This window comes from Apis mellifera, linkage group LG6, assembly GCF_003254395.2.
Source record: "Apis mellifera strain DH4 linkage group LG6, Amel_HAv3.1, whole genome shotgun sequence".
NCBI classification, from domain to species: domain Eukaryota; kingdom Metazoa; phylum Arthropoda; class Insecta; order Hymenoptera; family Apidae; genus Apis; species Apis mellifera.
Window position 1 is genome coordinate 15,554,028 of NC_037643.1, and position 19,191 is coordinate 15,573,218.

At 28.3% G+C, this 19,191-nt stretch overlaps 4 protein-coding genes across 8 annotated transcripts in view; 1 reads left to right on the forward strand and 3 right to left on the reverse strand.

Moving 5' to 3' along the window:
* Nucleotides 1-266: 266 nt before the first annotated feature.
* On the reverse strand, nt 267-1,452 carry LOC113218834 (cytochrome b-c1 complex subunit 8-like). Its single transcript, XM_026441249.1, has 2 exons — nt 1,164-1,452; nt 267-507 (listed from the first exon to the last, which is right to left on the reverse strand). Exons 1-2 carry the CDS (start codon nt 1,318-1,320, stop codon nt 422-424), a joined length of 243 nt encoding a protein of 80 aa, XP_026297034.1. The 5' UTR covers nt 1,321-1,452; the 3' UTR covers nt 267-421.
* Nucleotides 1,453-1,549: 97 nt separating this feature from the next.
* On the reverse strand, nt 1,550-3,186 carry LOC102655284 (serine--tRNA ligase). Its single transcript, XM_006570667.3, has one exon. The coding sequence runs from the start codon at nt 3,172-3,174 to the stop codon at nt 1,729-1,731; it is 1,446 nt and encodes a 481-aa protein (XP_006570730.1). The 5' UTR covers nt 3,175-3,186; the 3' UTR covers nt 1,550-1,728.
* A 29-nt stretch (nt 3,187-3,215) lies between these two features.
* LOC724352 (zinc finger protein 593 homolog) lies at nt 3,216-4,090 on the reverse strand. The gene is made up of 3 exons (XM_001120173.3): nt 3,880-4,090; nt 3,689-3,789; nt 3,216-3,494 (listed from the first exon to the last, which is right to left on the reverse strand). The coding sequence occupies exons 1-3, from the start codon at nt 3,967-3,969 to the stop codon at nt 3,254-3,256; spliced, it is 432 nt and encodes a 143-aa protein (XP_001120173.1). The 5' UTR covers nt 3,970-4,090; the 3' UTR covers nt 3,216-3,253.
* A 1,662-nt stretch (nt 4,091-5,752) lies between these two features.
* The window catches only part of LOC724311 (AT-rich interactive domain-containing protein 2), a 50,105-nt gene continuing 36,666 nt past the window's right edge, over nt 5,753-19,191 (forward strand). For 4 of the 5 annotated variants that reach the window (XM_006570664.3, XM_016912687.2, XM_016912688.2 and 1 more), the window contains exons 1-2: nt 5,753-6,042; nt 7,125-7,218. In XM_006570664.3, the coding sequence (XP_006570727.2) occupies nt 5,951-6,042; nt 7,125-7,218 (186 nt within the window). In that variant the 5' untranslated portion in view covers nt 5,753-5,950. Of the gene's footprint in view, nt 6,043-7,124; nt 7,219-14,454; nt 14,752-14,822; nt 15,453-19,191 lie in introns of those variants that run through there. The other variant, XM_016912689.2, reaches the window with a different exon arrangement.

Genomic DNA, 19,191 nt, shown 5'->3' on the forward strand with positions numbered 1-19,191 from the left:
ATAATTTTAATTAAAACAATATTTAATTTTTTTTTTTTAAATTTCATATACTTTATTTTTTAAATAAAATTAATAAATATATAATTGCGAAAAATAATGTCATAAATTATAAATAATTAATTTGCAATAATAATCGAACAAGAAAACGAAAATAAAATATTTTTCTTTTCAAACTTCATTTATATTCTACAATATTATTTCATTTTGACTTTAATATTTTTATTGACTTTAATAATTCAGAACTATTTCTTTTTAAAAAATTCTTCAATTATTAATCTAAAATATTTTTGAATATACTTTTTATTTTAACTTTGATTTAACTAAAATTAAGTACTAAGTACAATTTAAGTAACAATGCAATAGAATGAAAACATAAATAATTATTACTCCATTATAATCTTCAAAATTATTTTGTATTATTTTATAAATATAAATTTGGATCTTTTCTTTTTGATCTTCTATGTTCTTCCGGACACCATGTCACTAACCAAAATGTCAGTAGAAATGCTATCAAAAGTTAATCAAAAGATCAAATTATTGTGTTAAAATTAAAATAAAATTATATATTTTTAACATACAAAATTTTCTAATATATAGAAATAAATATATAAAAATTAAATATTTTCTTATCATAATAATTTAATAAATTGCATAAAACCTATTTGATATAAATATAATTAAGGAAGTAAAGTATTTAAAAACATATAGTTACAACCTGAATAGAATATTTATATATATTACTCGTTTCGCATAGAATATCTTATAATGATATCTTGTTGTACAGTGATAAATGATATCGCGAGATATTAAAAAGTACGAACAAAAATTAATTTAAAAGATGTCTATATTATTTATTTATTAAATACTACTATTCATTAAATATTAAATATTATATCTTAAAAAACAAATTTTTTTTCATTATTTGTTTTAATTATGAATGATAGTTATAATTATTATAAATTATATTCTATTATTGTAAAATTTAAATATGATAGAAATATTGTACAAATGATATTATTATAACATATTTATCTTATTATAAATGCGATGAAATTAACAAATTTAAAAATAATGAAAGTAACAAAATTAGTAAAAATTTATATAAAAAGTTATATAATTTAGTAATTAATAATATAAATTAATTTAAATATAGAAGAGTTTACCTGGTGCCATTGGCAAAGAAGTATAAAATGAGCGTATCAAAAAATTTTGTAAACCAGGAAATATAAATTTTGCCCAAACTCTTTGATCTGATGAAGCTAATGTATAATAAACGATTTTTCGTATTCGAACCGGTAATTCTCCAAATTCTAAAGTCATGTGTATTATATTATATTAATCTCTCAGTTCTTCAAAATTCAAAACAAGAAAATTCAAAATTGTGAAAACAATAGACGGAAACGTATCAATTTTTGATATTCATTTTAATCATATGTATATATATATTTTTAAATAAATAAATATATATATATATATATAAATGTAAAAAATGAATATCTGATAGAAACATATTTAAATAATTAAAAATGTATTAGTAAAAACATTTTTTTGTCTATTTACAATGGTAAATATATTTATTCTTTAGTAAAATATATAAACAATGTTTTATCAATAAACATATTAGAAATAAAAACACTCAAAATATATATATCGAAATATATATATATATATAATATAAAAATCATCTTATTGTTATAATTAAATTAATTTTCAAATTTGTTTCTAAACTTAAATAGTATCTATAGGCATATGTTCTAATATTTTCGGTGGAACAACGAATTTATCTGGATTTTGTTCTAACAAACATCCTAACAAGCGTGGTACCGATAAAATTGTGCCGGATATCACAGAAGGGAAACTTTGTCCATCTGGTATCTGATATATAATTAGCAATCTTTTGCTGAAATATTCACCATATGTAGATATATGACCAACTTCTATATATTGTTTCGAAAATGGAGACCATAATTCAAATGATACACGCATTGCTTCCCAAGGTCGTAATTCCGAAGCAGGCCTCATAACAATTTGATAATGATCACACACATTATCATATAATTTACATCCAATATTTAATAATTTTTCAAATTGCGTACTATATTCCTCACTCTTTCCATCTTTGACTAATATAAAAGCAATTGCAACTGAAGCTTGACAAACAGTAAACAAACCAATTGGGTTGGATCCTGATCGAAAAGGAGTATATTGTCTACCAGTTGAAAAATATGCTACTGGAAAATGATTTGGATTTATCAGTTGTTTTGCATGCATTGCCAAAAATGAGATTAAACTTGCACCTCCTACAAGATGCATACGATTTGGAGAATCTTCATTTACTTCACTATGATTGCTTATTATAAAAGCATCTGTAGGATCTTCGTGATTCAAACCAGAGCCATCTATTATCAAACTTCGACTGAAATCTGCACCTGCTACTCTAATCATATTATTTGCACTAAATATTTTTCCAGCATAATTTAATACCCCAAGTTCGAAAAGTGCTGCATCATTGCATAAATAATATTGCATAGGATTTTTATATTCCAATAAACCAAGACGTCTTCCAATTTCAATGTGATTTTTTTTTTCTGAATTTGGATGTTCTTTCAAAGAATTAACACGTTTCAATATAACAGGACCTTGAATTGGTGTCCTTCCATCTACTTCATTTGGTAATTGAAATAATTTTTCCAAAATACTTTCGTTTAAATCCTTAAGAGCGCTTTTTATTTTATTTAAATCATGTTTTAATGCTTTAATTTGTACTTTTAATTTTGCAATTTCTGTTTGTTCTTCTGCAGTTAAATTTTCCTTTTCATATAACAAATTTAATTTACTTGATATTTTTTCATTTTTTGATTCTAATTTATATTTATCTGCATTTACTGATTTATAAAATTCCCACATACTTTTAATTTCTTTAACATTCAAATTTAATCCTCTAGCTGTAAGATCTTTCTGTACTCTATCAACATCTATTAATTTCTCATCTAAATCTATATATGGTCTTAAAAAAGAAAAATATTCTTTGCCTTTAACACTTGAAACAAGTAATGCAGAAGAATATCGTCTGTTAGAGGGCATTAATGCAATGTATTTAATAGAATTATGTTTTAAACTACTAGAATATATACATTTCTGTATAAAATGTAGTATATAATTTGTCATTTTCATTTATAAAATTTGACAATTTTTATATTTATTAATATATAAACTTTTTAGAATAAAGATTATATTTCTTAAAAGAATTATTTTATACATCCACTTTAACTATTTTAACTTGTGATGAAGTTTCTGGTTCAACATCCATATTATAATTAGTATAATTTATAGTCTCAATTTTCCTTTTTTTTGGAATAATATAGTTTCCTTTACCAGCTGCTCTTTCCGATTCTTCAATAGAATATGGTTCTAATTCAAGAGCTTTTAATCTGCGTTTATGTACTTTTGTTGTAAAATGATCTTGTAAAGCAGTGTCATTTATAAAATACCTCCTATAAAGAAAAATAATTTCCAATTTATAAGAACATTTATAATAAAAAAATATTTTGATATATAATATAAAAATATTCAAATATAAATAAAAATGATTATAGATGAAAAAAATAATTAATAGAAATACAATAAAATAATGAAGCATGTTAAAAGGTTATATCACGTAATATTACTATCAAAGATAAATACTTACGCGCAATGAATACAATAATATTGACCTGCTCCTGGTTTATCTAAATCTACTTCTTGATTTAGTAGATTCTTTACATTTTCGTCTTTCAAATCCTCATCAATCTAAAATAAAGAATATCGTATAACAATTGCCAATCATATGTACCCACGTGATTCATATGGTTTCAAATAAAAATTTAGGTTATATTATACCTCATCTAAATCTTTTGTTCTTCTTTTAGTTCGCCAACCTTTTTTCAAATGTGTATCACCTCTATGATATTTTTTACGTTTGTAAGTCATTTTCAAAAAATATTTATATCATGCAATTGAATAATACTGTTATTACAACTATATGCATAATACACTTGTTCAACAAAATAAAGAGAATTGAACATATGTACACATTATTACATTAAAAGAGAAACTAGTTCATTTTGTTTAAAAATAAATAATAAGTTATTTATGAAATATACAATAATTTATACATAATAATTCATTAATAATTTTTACTATATTTATAAAAAGCAAGAAAATATAATAAAATTTGAATAATAAAAATGTAATTTTTAGTTCTTTTTCATAGAAATCAGCTATCATTTTTTAAATATGTTAAAATAAAATAATATTGAATTTCACATTCATATATATATATTATATATATTTATTAATGTTTAATTTATTTTATATGAAAACTAAAAAAAAAATATATCATTAATATAATATGAGTTATATAATTATTGAAGAATTTTTAATATTGCTATTGGTCAAATAACATTATGGCGGTTTCGTCTTTATGAGAATTCATAAAAAGATTATAATAATGTATAATAATGTAGAAAAAAAGTTTTCAATAGTATTATTATTCATAAAGTATTATGAAGTATTATATATTAGAATTCAATAATATCTTTCTGTGATATTAAATAATTGTTTCAAATAATGTTTTGAAAAATCAACAGAATTACAAATAATCGAATTTTTGTAAAATAGAGTTATATACATATTCAAATAAATTAAATAATAAATTGAATATGGTGTTAAAAACAATAATAAATATACAAATTATTTGAATAAATTCAAAAAAATGTAATTTAACATTTACTATTGAAGATCTAACGTAAAGATGTAGAAGGATTTTGACTTGAAAGAAATAAAATAAAATTAAAAAGAAAGTATATTCATAAAAGGGCATGCGCAGTATAGTAAAAAGCTTTTACTTCGAAATTAGTGTAACGCACTGGTTGTACCGATAGATGTCAGTATAACATCTCAGAGTAGGTCGCGCCTCTATCGGCGAAGCCTATGATCAATTCAAACGGTGCGCCACTGACGAGGGGGGTCCACACCATTTTGAAAGTAAAAATACTGCGCGACCCGGGATTTTGTTTGTACGGTTCGGCGAGGGTAAAAAAGCGGCGAGGGCTAGGCTGTGGTATGGTCGGGGTAACGCGGTGTCGCTTGTAAAATGACGTAGAGTGTGCGAGGGTGTGCCGCGTGCGGTACGAGGTGTGTTAGCGGAAACGGTGTCGCGGTGTGTAGGGTCGGCGCTGGCCGTAGCTATCGTAGCGTACGGGAAATTGGCTGTGGCTTCGCCAATGGATGCCAGGCAGGAGGAGACGCCATTTTGATATACGGGCGCACGTCAAGCGTTCGCTCGTAGGGAAACGCGGTCTCGAGTCGGTCTGCCGCTTCGCGTAGGACCGCGCGGGTGAATTCGTCGGTTCGCGAGGTTCACGAGTATCGTTAATACGAGTGCGTGGCGCAACGGATTCGTTGCGTTTCGTTGACAAGTGACAGGTGAATCGATCGGGCCGCGAGGAAAGTCGCGTTGCGGCCCCGTGCCCGTAACACGGTTCGCTCGGTTGATCGGTAGTGACTACTGTGTGTGGAACTACGTGTACATTCGGATTTTTCCCCACGCGGGCGAGTTCAGTGCGAGGGACACGGTAGCTCGTGTATATTGGTGCGCTGATCCGGGGTGGCGGTGTACGGCAGGGAAAAGCCGCTGTCTCGTTTCGCGCGCGCGAGAGAGGCCACCGGCCGACACTTCGGGCCAGGACAAGACGACCCGATGTCGGGAGCGGGTCGCGACCCCGTGTCGACCCGTGGTCGTCCTCGTCTTCGCATATCCATCTCTTTCATAGCACCAGGACACTCCTGGCGTAAATGTGCTCTCATGAGTGCCCATGTGCACCTTTCTTTCTGTCTGCTGCCCCTACGTGCCCTGTAAACCCAGAGCACACCCCGATTAGCACGCCCACGCACTCTATCACTCGCGAATATGGCCAAGATCCTCAACAAGGACCCCGTCACCTACGAAAGGGAGAGGGAAAACTTCCTGAAGGATCTCCGTCACTTCCATGAGACTAGAGGGTAAGACAATTTTGTTCGTTTTGCTTTCAAACCAATCTTCCATTATTTACTTCAATCTCGCTATTATCATATCGATATTCTTTTTGTGTATTCTCATTTGCATCGACTGATATTATATTTTATTCCGTTAAAATTCCATCGCTATAAAAGAATTCTTATCACAATGGTTTGCAAGTAAATCAGGTTAATAAATTAGCGTTGTCTACCTAGAATGCGAATAGATTTGAGGTTATGTACGTTTAGTTTAAAGTTTCTCAGAGAGACTCGCCTTTGTGCAAGTTATTTGTTTACGCGTGTTCCATGTTTTCTTTATCAATGATTATCGGTCGCGTATCTTATTGCGATTGAGGTTACATTCAATTAAAATGGATAATATTATGATCAACTTGATTTTTTTTTTGTAAGAATTTTATTATTATTTGATCTTACAAACATTGTAAATGAACTATGCTACTTTTTGTATAATAATTAAATTTGAATATTAATTAAAACTATTTTAGAATATATCGAGTAATTGCAAATCATTTCACACGAAAATGCTATTATTTATTACGTCATTATTCATATTTTATTAATTTCAGAAACAGAAACAAAGTTTTCTCAATTATACTTTAAGTGATCTTAACCTTAGCAAATATATTGTAATGTATCTGTTGTGTATATTTGAAAAATAATTTCATTGATTTAATTCATTTAATTTTATGTATTCTTTATATATTTTTGATTAATCTTTTTGATAAATTTTCAAATATATTTTAATATATCATTATTAGTTTTATTTTTCAATATTATTTAATATAATGTCATTTATGAATTATATTTTTTGCATTATAATCTGTAATTTTAAGAAACAAAAAATATTTTATTTTATATTAATAATTTGTATATTATAAATATACAATTATTTACATGAAAAAATCAATTTTTTGTTATTCATTAACAAATAAAAGAAGCTATTACATTAATAACAATTTGTTTTAACAAATCTTATTCAATATTTGTAAAATAGTCATATCAACCTGATTTTTTTGATAATTCATTTTATATATATTTTATAAATCATATATTTTACATTTTTTTAGGACTCCCTTCAAAAAAAATCCGAAAATCAATGGAAAAGATATAGATCTGTACTTGCTGTATGTTGTCGTTACTGCTCATGGCGGATGGATAAAGGTAAGTCCATATTTAAATATTTTTCTTCTTTTCATTTTTTAATATTATTATTTATTTATTTATCTATTTTCCAATGTATCAAATATAATTAATATAATAATTTACGACGAATTATAAAATGTTAAAGTTACATGTAATTTAAAAAGCAAAATTTATTAATATTAACAATATCGCTTCTGTTTTTGTTTCTTCTCTTATTTAATTTTTTTCTTTATCAATACAATACGTGAATAATTTTATTATATCGTAGTTACTGATTAAATATGAATTTATTTTTACATATATTATGTCATTTAATAAATTTGAATAATTTACAAAAAATAAATGTATTATTTTTAAGAAACTTGCAATATCTATTTTTTAAAAATAATACTAGCAAATAAAATTATATATATTGATACAAGAATATTATTATTTTTAAGAAAAATTTGAAAAAATGATATTTATTATTCCTGTATATAGTTTTAAATTATTTCTATTATAGATCATTATCAATACAAATGTGCATTTATGTAAGATATACCTAAGAAAATTATATCAATGTGCTTGGAACAAAGATAACAAGAATAATGAAATATATCTTTTTCTCATTTTATATTATATAACAAAAAAGAAGATAAAACAATTTTATATTTCAACACATCGATTATATTAATATTAATTTATGCTTCGAGCATAATCTGCACATAATCTAATCTCTTTCTATTATAAAAAATTTACTGTTTAACTGATCCAGTTAATTCAACTTAATTCGAATATTAAACCCAAATTAAAATTGAAAGAAAATTACCAAATCTCTCGGATCATTTTCGTCGCATTTCACGTTTCCAAGTTATACGGGATATCGTCCGGCCGATCAGATGCTCGATTCGGTTCTGCGCATCGAAATCGCTTCGGTTCGTTTACTCGGCTCGAATTTCGAACGCGCGAGTGTCCCAAGCATTTGCGCATGCTCCTAGGCGCAAGAAAGATGCACGGATGCACGTTCTTCGTAATGAAAACTTTCCAAATTGAATAATAACATGAATAAACATTAAAATATCACAGAGATAAACGTGATTTATTTTAATATTTTAATTATAACGAATCTTCGAATATAGATATTTCTTATATACGAGAACAATGAGCAATTGGTTAGAAATTTATTTCAATGTAAAATGATATCTACTAACAGCTTCTTCTTTTTTTTTTTTTTTTATAAATTTTACTCTATAACTGCATTCTATTATTAAAAAAATATTTGGAATTTTTTGGATTGAGAAACTTTTTCTTGCTGTGAGCAAATATGCGAGCTTCGATCCATCACGTATGATTAACGGTCGAGGAATGCATCGCGGAAACGCGGGAAAACGATTGTTCCGCGAAATGGATACACTTATTCTTCGATCGAGTTCTTTGTAAACGATATTCAATCATAACATTTGATAATATTTATAATAATTAAAATAATATAAATAATTTTTATGTACGTGTAAGTTTAATAAATTTATATTTATATTTTTTCTTCGCGCAAAAGATAAGAAGTATTATGCATATATTTTTCATGATTAAATAAAAATAATTAATAAAAAGTAATCTCGACTTCCAACTATTAATAATGATATTTCGACGAGAGAAGAATCAAAATAAAATATCGTTTTATTTTATTAATCATTATTGCAACATTTACATAGCTGTTTGTCAAATTTTACAAACAATAATTTGCACATATATTATTATTATTCATGCATATGTATTGATACGTACGAAGCATTATAATCGATGAATTTTTTAAAAAACAATGAGAATGAATCTACGTTCTATTTTTTAACATCTCATATATGTGATATATAATTTTTTCGTTATTATTGTAAACGAGAACTTATTTCGATATTGAAATTTTTATGTTAAAGTAAAATTTAAATTTATTTCTTCTTATGAATATTTCATTTAACATTCGAAGCTAATTTGTAAAGTTTGTATAGTGATTCAAGTCTTTCAATGAAATAATTGGTCGTTCATTTGATTCACGTAGTAATTTTTGATTCGTCTAACGTAACGAGGTCTCTTTGCACTGTGTGATGAGTAACAAAGCGATTGAAATGATTTAAACGTGGTATCCTTGGCTCTCTGTTACTATTGCTAAATCGGTTTTAGGAATAGAATATGTTAAAATGAACAAAAAATTTTATATTTGGCGATCGAAAACTCTTACTTAAATTTTTTTCATAAGATCCACATTTTCAGAAGAGATGTGATCTATGTTCAGCAATAATATTCAAAATTAACCTTAGAACTTTGAAACGTGTGTCTTGTTAAAATTACAATTTTTGCTGATTGCTTATATCATTCTTTTGCTGTTTTTTTTATATTCAAAATATTTTTCACATTTATAAAACACTCTATCATTTAAAATAATTTATCATAAACATGATTTTTGTATTCAAACAAGCTAAATGTTTACTTTCATATTTTTCACTAAAAGAGAAATTAAGGTAAAAATGATTTAATATATTAAATAAATATTATTATTAATTGATAAGAATTTAATATTTTTATTAATTTAATTGCATCAAATTTTTGAATATCTATTTCTCTAATATATGAATTTGATGACATTGATTTCAATAGTATGTACACATAAATATTGTATATATTTCTAGTTGTGTGATATATAATATAATAAACTTTTTTACTTTTTTTTTTCTTGTATTCATTGTATAACATTTTAATGTGTCATTCATCAATATACGTTTTTTTTTAATATAGTTTATACTTTTTAAATAACTATTTCTCAATTTTTTCTTGAATATATTTACATATTATATTTATATATTTGTTGATTCTTTAAATCACAATTCTCTCTTACAAAATTCTCCATCTCTTGATTTTCATCTTCACACAATATCTTTTACCGTTTCATGGTGATTGATCGCTCTTACAACAATGACTAACATACACAAATGAAAAAAAGAAGAATCTAACTGCAAAAATTTGTTAATTCACATTTACTCATTTACTTATAAACGATATAACGACAAAAGCGTCTTTCTATTTCTATTAAATCTCTTATATTATAAATTTCCAAATCATAATTTTTGTAACGTTCCATTATTATTTTTCTATGCTCGATTTATCATAATCGTGACTGTAGACTATTGATCATACATCAATCGATGATTTTGAGAATAAAGTTGATGTTTGTGTTAAAATTGTTTGATAATTCGACGATTTCGCCGAAAATGCAGGCGAAAGGGGACAATACGGAAGTTGACGTAAGGTCAGGGTCACTTGCAGAGAGGCACAGTTCAGGGTGGGAGATAGATCATGAACCGAAGGTGGGAAGAAGGTGCACGGCAGAAGGGCGGGGAGGGGGAAAAGAGAGCAGTGGAATGAGGAAGAGGGGGTGTGAGTGGAGAATGAGAGAGAGAGAGAATATCATATGAGGAGGTGGAGATGGAGGTGCGGTGTACGAGGGCTTCCCCTCAACAAGTGATCGAAGTTCGCTAGACTATATAACCTGCGGCCGGGTCGCGACTATGCTCAGAATGCATCGCGGAGCGTGGATCTGTGATTCGGACGCCATTTTTTTTTTGTCGCGCGCCGACGGCACTATTCAGGCAACTTTGTTACACGCGTTTTTTTAAGGATGATGAAAAATATTCTTCATGTTGTTGACGCGTTTGTATTGTGTGAAGTATTAGGACGGTTATTTGTAATAGATTAAAGGAAAAATATTTTAACATTTTTTTGTGACGAGAAAGAATAATAATAACAAGTATTGAGATATATTTTGTGTATATTAATAATACAAAAGGATATACATGATAACTTATTTATGTAATTAATTTTAATAAAAAATTGTGGATTTCCAGACAACAAAATCTGTGTTGGATTAAAATCAAGATTAAGTATTTGAAATCGAAGTTTTAATAAATTTTCAGATAATTTTCAGTTCGATTAATACGATAGAGTACATAACCTATAAGAAGCACATTTTTTGCAACTTTTTACGATTATGGAAATTAACTCGATTTTCCTACGTGTAAATATTGCTGTTCTCAAACACATTATGTATTTATTCTAAATATATTTTTATTACGTTCAATTTAACTTAATATTGTAATAGTTATAAGTGAATATAAATTTATCCATACTATATAATTTAAATAAACGTAATGCATTAAAACATACGTACATAAGATAATTTAATATTATTATTAATTATTATAATTAATATAATTTAATATTATATTAATTAAATATTTTATAATTTATTTAATTTTTTATTAATTAAATATTTTATAATTTAATTTAATATTTTTATTAAATTAAATTTTTTTAACACTATGTAATTGTTTTTATACTAAAATCACAAAATGTAATATAAATTAAAATTTCCAATTATAACAATATGATTATAATATCATTGTTTTAATTTCTATTTGACTATCGTAACATTCGCTATTTTTTAAAACTGTTAACAGGGAATGATTATCCGCGTTATCTTTAACTTGAGATCGACTTAACTACTAATAGGTCATCAAACCGATAAAAATAAAATTTTCATATCTTTCTTTTTTAATTTTTATCTTTGCAAGATTGCTTTAATCGAATTGTATGATTTTTTTTGATGTGAACACTGATTGAACAATTTTTAATTTATAAGACTAATTCCTCAGCAAATGGAATACTTATATAATTCTCCTAAAAATTTAATCTTTACAATGTAAAAAATCACGAGAATTATTTAATATCAGTCTTACAAACAATTTTTAACAAATATATAATTCCATCCAATTAAATCACTTGCTTGACCTTCGTAGTACATCAATTAATCTTCACCTTTTCAGACTCCGTGTATTTATAGAATAAAGTAACTAACTAAAGTAACTAAAGTAACTAAAGTAACTATATATTATAATTTCTTATCTACAATCGGTAATATCGATTGCATTATAATATATATCAAGTCAAGTATTGTTCTCGTATCAGATTTATTATTAACGGAAATATATTAAATAATACATTAAAATTTATTTGTATATAAAAGTATATAGAATATACTTTTCAAGATCAATTGCTTTTTTTCTCTACGATCATTTAATAGAAAAAGACATAAGAAAGGAGAAAAAGTATTTTTGTATAAATTCGTAGATTGAATTTATCAGCGCGTTACGAAGCAAAATCACTCCGCTTAAGGAGTAGTCGGCGTGAAGTGAAAGTGTGTAGAATAGAAATTATTAGCAAGCCGCTAGTGCAGGTTCTTTACGGTAATAAAACGATTGGATAACTCGTATTCGTGTATATACGAGTGCGCTCTCTTGTGGTTTTATACATCCGTGGAAGTTTTTTTTATAAGTACACGTACACGGGCGCCCACGAAAGAAATAAATTATAATGATCTCTTCGAGCTGGGTTTCTGTGACCGGCTGTCCGTCCGTTCGTTCTAATGCTCGCTTTTCTAATCCATAAACTTGCCCGTGTTTGGTTAAAGAAATGGCTGTCCTGAGCGCAACAGAGTCGCGCAGTTTTTATGTGTAATGAAGTAGACAACAAGTTTTATTCCCGTTTAGAAAGCTTCAAATATTTTCTTTCTTTCTTTCTTTCTTTTTTTAATTATTGTTAATCATTCGTGTTAAATTAAGAGAAAAATTCGATTCGATTCAAATCGTTATTTATTAAATATTGGAAAATCAGTTGATTTATTGGTCTTATTGTAGATTGTTTTGAAATTAACGAAATCTATCCGATTTTAAATAGAAAATATTTATATGATTGTAATTATTTAATGGTTTAAATGAAATTATAATTATAATATAATGTTTCGTGTATACCAATTATTGATTTTACGAATGCAATATTTGCACCAAAGCTTAAAAGACATGTATCGTATATGTATATTTGATAATGAATATTTATTATTTATAATCGTTATTCCTTATTACATTTATTGAAAAAGAAATCATCGTTCGTGTGTAATGAAATACGAATAATTTGATTAATAAAATTATTAAATTATTACTATTTTCGTATATTATAAATATACTATTATTATAAATCGTATTATTATAATCAATTATACGATCATTAACTTCGGTGGAGAAAATCAAAGGAACCATTGTTTCAAAATTTAATTTTTAGAGAAAGACAAAACTGCTTTATATATTGATCGCAACATATTCTGATTAAAATATTGAACAATTGCGTTATTTATTTGACGTGAAATAACAACATGGAATCAATAATAATAAAATTGCGAAAAATAGCATGATTATACATCACATATTTTTTTAAAATTAAAATTATGAAAAATTTTCTTTATTATTCACATATTCATGAAACATTATTTTATAGGAAGCAATTTTTTTTTTTTTTACAAAATCTTCATAAAATGCACATTAACATAATAAAATATTGTTTATCGTTAGAAAATTGTGTTCAAAATATTCAAAATTTAAAATAATTTTATTTTTTGAGATATACCTCATTATTATTTCAGTTACAAAAATATTTCAGACATATTGAAATATATAATGCTATTAATACTCGGTGACCAGATGGAAACGTTAAATGTCGATCAAAGTCCCGCATAAACTCAATATACAGTTCCGGGAAAATAATAAATGTCGCTTAATGTGAACTCGGTGAACTGTTTTTATTTTTTATTTAAACAAAATTATTATAATTTTGAGAAGAAATTTGGAGGGGAATTTTTGCGATCAAACGTAGTGAAACGTAATGGAAGATTAAATAAAAATGCAAATCCGTATCGTAATTACAATTTAGAATTAATATAAAAGTATGGAAATATACCTGTGTTCGTCTTCTCACAATTCTCGGATCACTGGTTGCATACCAACCGTTCTGAATTCATCTTATACAGTTTACTAGCTAATCTAAATATTTTATTCTTAAATTCCGATTTCGAAGCCAACTAGAAAATTAACCTACTTAATCATTTTTAGTTGTTTTCTTGTTATAAACGAATAAACTTTCTAAATTTTATTACATTTGATTTCTTTTCCTTTGTTGTATTAATTGATATTGATTCAATGATGACGAAGCAAGATGAAGAAGTAATAATATGTATATAATAAAATGTTTATTGCGTTTGTAAAAAATTTTACAAGTTAGAAAAACTGGTATGAAGTGTGAAGTTAAATCTTTCGGTAAAGCAAAAAAATTTTTCTTTTTTTTTTTTTTTAAGCTCATCCTCGGTAAATAATTAAGCGCGAACAAACGCGTAAAATCATCGAAATACAACGCAATCGAATCGCCGACTAGTTAAAAATAATAAGCGTAAAACCACGCGGAAAATAAAGAGTAAAGTCACTACATTTTATCGAGATAACGTATATTGTCAAAGAACCCAGTGGCGGAACATCACGCTCTTACCGGTTCCGGCAAGAAAAAGTGTGCGGTAGGAGGAAGAGAAGAATAAGGAGAAAATAAAAAAAGAAAGAGAAAGAAAGAAGATTCCCTTGCAAACGATAGAAGCCCCGGGAGAAAGAACCAAGATTGCGAGAGCCGTGGAGAGGCAAAGAGATATATGTATGTATATAGAAAGAAAGAAAGAGACAGGAAAAGTGTATGGTACATTCGCAAGTGTCCGCTTGTTCAAGGGCGCGACTGGTAGAGAGTCTTCTGGTGGCCGTCAAAGGGGCACGCAGCGTAGTCTGGCATTGGTCTGCTCGCTATACGCAGTGCGTGTAGCGTGCGAGGAATCCACGACGAAGTCGGTAATGCTGAGTCAGTCAGGTGCCGCGGCGCCTTACATTGCTTGGAAGTAGTCGGTGTTCTCGCGTAACAGAGAAAAAGAATCGGGGGAATATACAATATGGAAGCTGAAGTATGTTAAAAGATTACAGAATAAAGAGAAAAAAATTAATACGAATGTAAAAAGAACAAGTATAAGAGGAAAGAACGATGAGATAGAGCAAGGAGAGACAAGAGAGACAAAAGCGGAATAAAACGGAGAGAAAGACGAAATGCTACTGTGGGGGAAGAGGTAGAGCGGGGCGCTTGCTGGTTCGCTCCCCGGTGATGAGGTACGGTCGATATGGCAACGCCGCGCCCTGCCACACGCATACCGGCATCACCGCCCGCCCAAGCATCGAACAGTCGGCAACGTCGCTTCGGCAACACGCGGGGGAGATGGCAGTCAAGCTCTCACACATCGAACGACGAGGAGAGCGACCTCATGCCCTGCACACATGTGCAAGCCGGGGACACTGAAGAGACTGAGATGCCTGGTTGGTTGCTGCTGCTGCTGCTGTTGGCTTGTTCGCTTGCTTTCTTGCCTGCATGACTGTCCCACGCACGCGCTTATCTGACGTGCACCCCTGTGTCCAAATTGGCGAAGTACTTTTCACTTGGAGGTTCGTTCTTTTGCTGCGGAAAAAATAGGCATCTGCTCTCTCCCCTCTCTCGCCAAGTTCCTTAGTTTACTCTTATATTTTTTTTTAGAGAATCCATAATCAGAATTTTTGAACGAATAAATAATGTGTTAATTAAAATATAAATATAAACGTTTTTTTTTTTAAATATAAATAATTTAATAATTAGAAATGTAAAAGATAAAATATATTTTTTCGATGTCAATTTTCTGTTTTTGAAAATAAAATTTACTGAAAACGAAATATTTTTTTATACAAAAATAGATTTTTTTTTTTTTTATATTTCCTGGTTTGACAAGCATACCTTTCATGGATATGTGAACGTACACGATACCGTTAAATCGACCAATTGAATGTTCGACGTTAAATTACATATGTACGTTCTTTATATACCACATTAAAGCAAACTATCGTAACTTTACATTTCAACGATTTTTAAATCTACGCATACAATATCGTTTATAATATTAGCATTCAATCTGTATTCAAAAAATTAAACAAATATCAACTCTAAATATCTTATTATTATCGTATTAGTCTGTATAACCTCATTTCGAAGAAGCAAGTGGATGATCGCTAATTCGTGAATAAGTATTAGTTCGACAGTCGTATAATTCGTTGCAGTGGAGACATTTCTCTTTTTACTTGTCCCTTAATCGTAGGTAACGACACCTACTACCTCCTTCGCGAATTTCGCGTGTGAGGCCGCGCGATCGTACCAAGTAATGCGAAGAGAGAAAGAAAAAGAGGGAAAGAGTTGAAAAGCGAGAAGCGCTTGAGTGGAAGGGAGATGGTGCTGTGATGCAACGTTGCCATTCTGTCAGCCGAGGGCAGACCACTTCCGAGAGCACGCCTCACGTCGAAGATAGTACGGCAACATCGCTTCGATGAGATTAAATAGAGATAGTCTGAGGTATACGCTTCGTCGTTGTAAGATGGACTCACCGTTAGTCCGAGGAAGAAGTGAGACGGATAAAGGATAGCTAAAGGAAAGCATATCGCCTCAATTCGAACTCGTCGATCGTTCTCTTGCCAACGCGAAACATCTTGTAACTTTTTAAACGTGTCGCTGTTGCTGTTGCTATTTCCTTTCTGTTTCTTCGTAGTTTTTTTTTCAATTTCTATTTCTAATTTTTTTTTCTTTTTTTTCTTTTTTTTTTTTTTTTTTTTTTCTTTTATGAAATCTAAAAGTGTACTTGTAAAATGCGTATCGTGTTTTGCTCTTAGAATTAGCGGATAAAATATCATATGATTGGAAACAGGCGAGTAATAAAAATATAGTTTACAATATATATATACATATCTATAATCAAAATATTTTAAAGCGTTTAAAAATATAATACGGTTATTAAATATTGAAAATAATCAAGTCTTAAAATAAATTTTAAATATCAATAATATTATTATACGTAGATTTATAATATATAAATTTAATTTATATATAAGCTAGTATAAATTATTGATTAATCACAAAAGAAAAAAAAAAATAAATTCTATTTCGTACATATACGAAAATAGGTTCCATTATTATAATTTAAAAATTAAATTGACACGTTATAGAATTTTTGGTACTGTGTCATCTTAATTTTAAAAATATTATATTCAAATATCAAATATTATAATGAACAAAATCAAAATTCAAATATGTTTTGGATGAAAAGTTGAAAGTTTCCATTTATATACGTTGATAGAAAGTAGCGCTATTATTTTTTCTGCGAACAGAACTCGTTGGAAATCTTTGGTGAGTGCTTACCGTCTCGGGCAATCGCGTTCGTAGGTGGGGTGGGCGAGATAAATACAGTGCCCCCCTTCCTATAGAAAGTATATACATACCTCCTCTACTATAAGAATTCTATATAGGTCAAAGAACTAATACAAATATGAAATTAATTTATTTATTCAATTATATATATAAAAGTTACAATAATTTTTTCGTTATATTACACAGGAATATATATATACAAGAATCTTAACAAATTTTTTTTTCTATTTAATACAAAATCGTATTTACGAATATAATCAACAGACAGAATTAGCAAGATCGTAAAATTAAAGCATATTTATTTTGAACTTATTCGTTAAGATAATTTATACAAAAAAATAAACGATCAAAACTTGTTCAATTGTATTCTATTTCATTATATGAAAACAGAATGTATAGATTGTAAGTGACTTTAAATATATTATTAATCTATCGACACTGTTGCTTTTATTAATTTATGATTTCGTCATATTTCTTTAATTGACTGTACCACAGTGTTACCACAATACTTACTGTAACTAGACATTTTTTTTTGCCATGTCTATTTTTGCAGCATGTAAGATGCATTGGTATTAATGGCCTTGGCCGACCAGTTGGTAAACCATCATTCGAACACGAGCCATCGCCAGAGGTCACTGTACCTTTTCTCTCTGCTGTGTTCCTTTGTCACACCGGCTTCGACCCATTTGCGGAGTATAGCTCACGCATCTTCGCGCGCTTTTTATCTCTGTATTGTCTTTCTTTATATGGATTTATTTAACTTATCAATTGAATCGTTTTATTTCTTTTTTTAATAAAAAAAAAAATATCCTTAACCACAAAATTAAAAATATTAATTTAACAGATGGTGATTTTTTTTTTGCTTAGTTTTTTGTTATTAAGACAAAAAAATAGAAATAGAAAAAACTTCTTTTAAGATTATGCTTAGAATTATTTATATATTTTTATACGTAGAGTAACATTAAAATATACCTTTGTACGCATTAATATTTTCGATAAGTGATAATGAAATTAAAAATATAAATTATTATTACGATGTGTAAAATTTTAATAAATCAATGAAATATATCTTGCTTAATTTATTTTATTTATCGTGACGAAAATAGAGTTAGATAATTAACCGTTATATGCATTAAAGAAAAAATAATCATAAAAATCGGTAGTTATTTGATATAAATGTAACGCGTTCGCTTTAAGAAAATTCGCACGATATAATTTTTGCGATTAAGAGAACAATATTTTTCATTATCAAATATACATTATCTTTAATAGATTGAGAATTGAAATTTGTATGATTTTTAGATACCATCAAGAGGGTTACCTGTTCGAATGAGGTGACATTTTGAGAACGACCGAAACTGTAAACAAATTATATTCTGAATAAAACTTCTGAAATTGAATATACGGTATTTCACTTATTTCACTGACGTTTGATTTTTATTTTTATCGACATTGTTCATTTCTCATTTCTCACTCGATGGAAACGGATATTGAAAAAATTCGATACATGATTTTTTCGAAAAACAAATTTTTACTTAAATTATGTCTGACCCCGTAAATACATTACATCTGACGGATGCGATATCTCTACGTTGGAGCGTACTCGCGTCACACTGTGACTCTAGTAAATTAGTTTATCTTATGTAACGTGTCAGTGTAGACAGAAAGAGAGTGTGGCCATTGTTTGGTTTATACAACCGCGCGTTACAACGTGGCACCCGCATGAATTCACAAATGTGTCTCGACCGTCGGCCAATGCCTCGAACTTCTCTATATTCTTCAACTACGAAATTAAACGTATCATGTAAATACTGTAAATAGTACTATTGAACG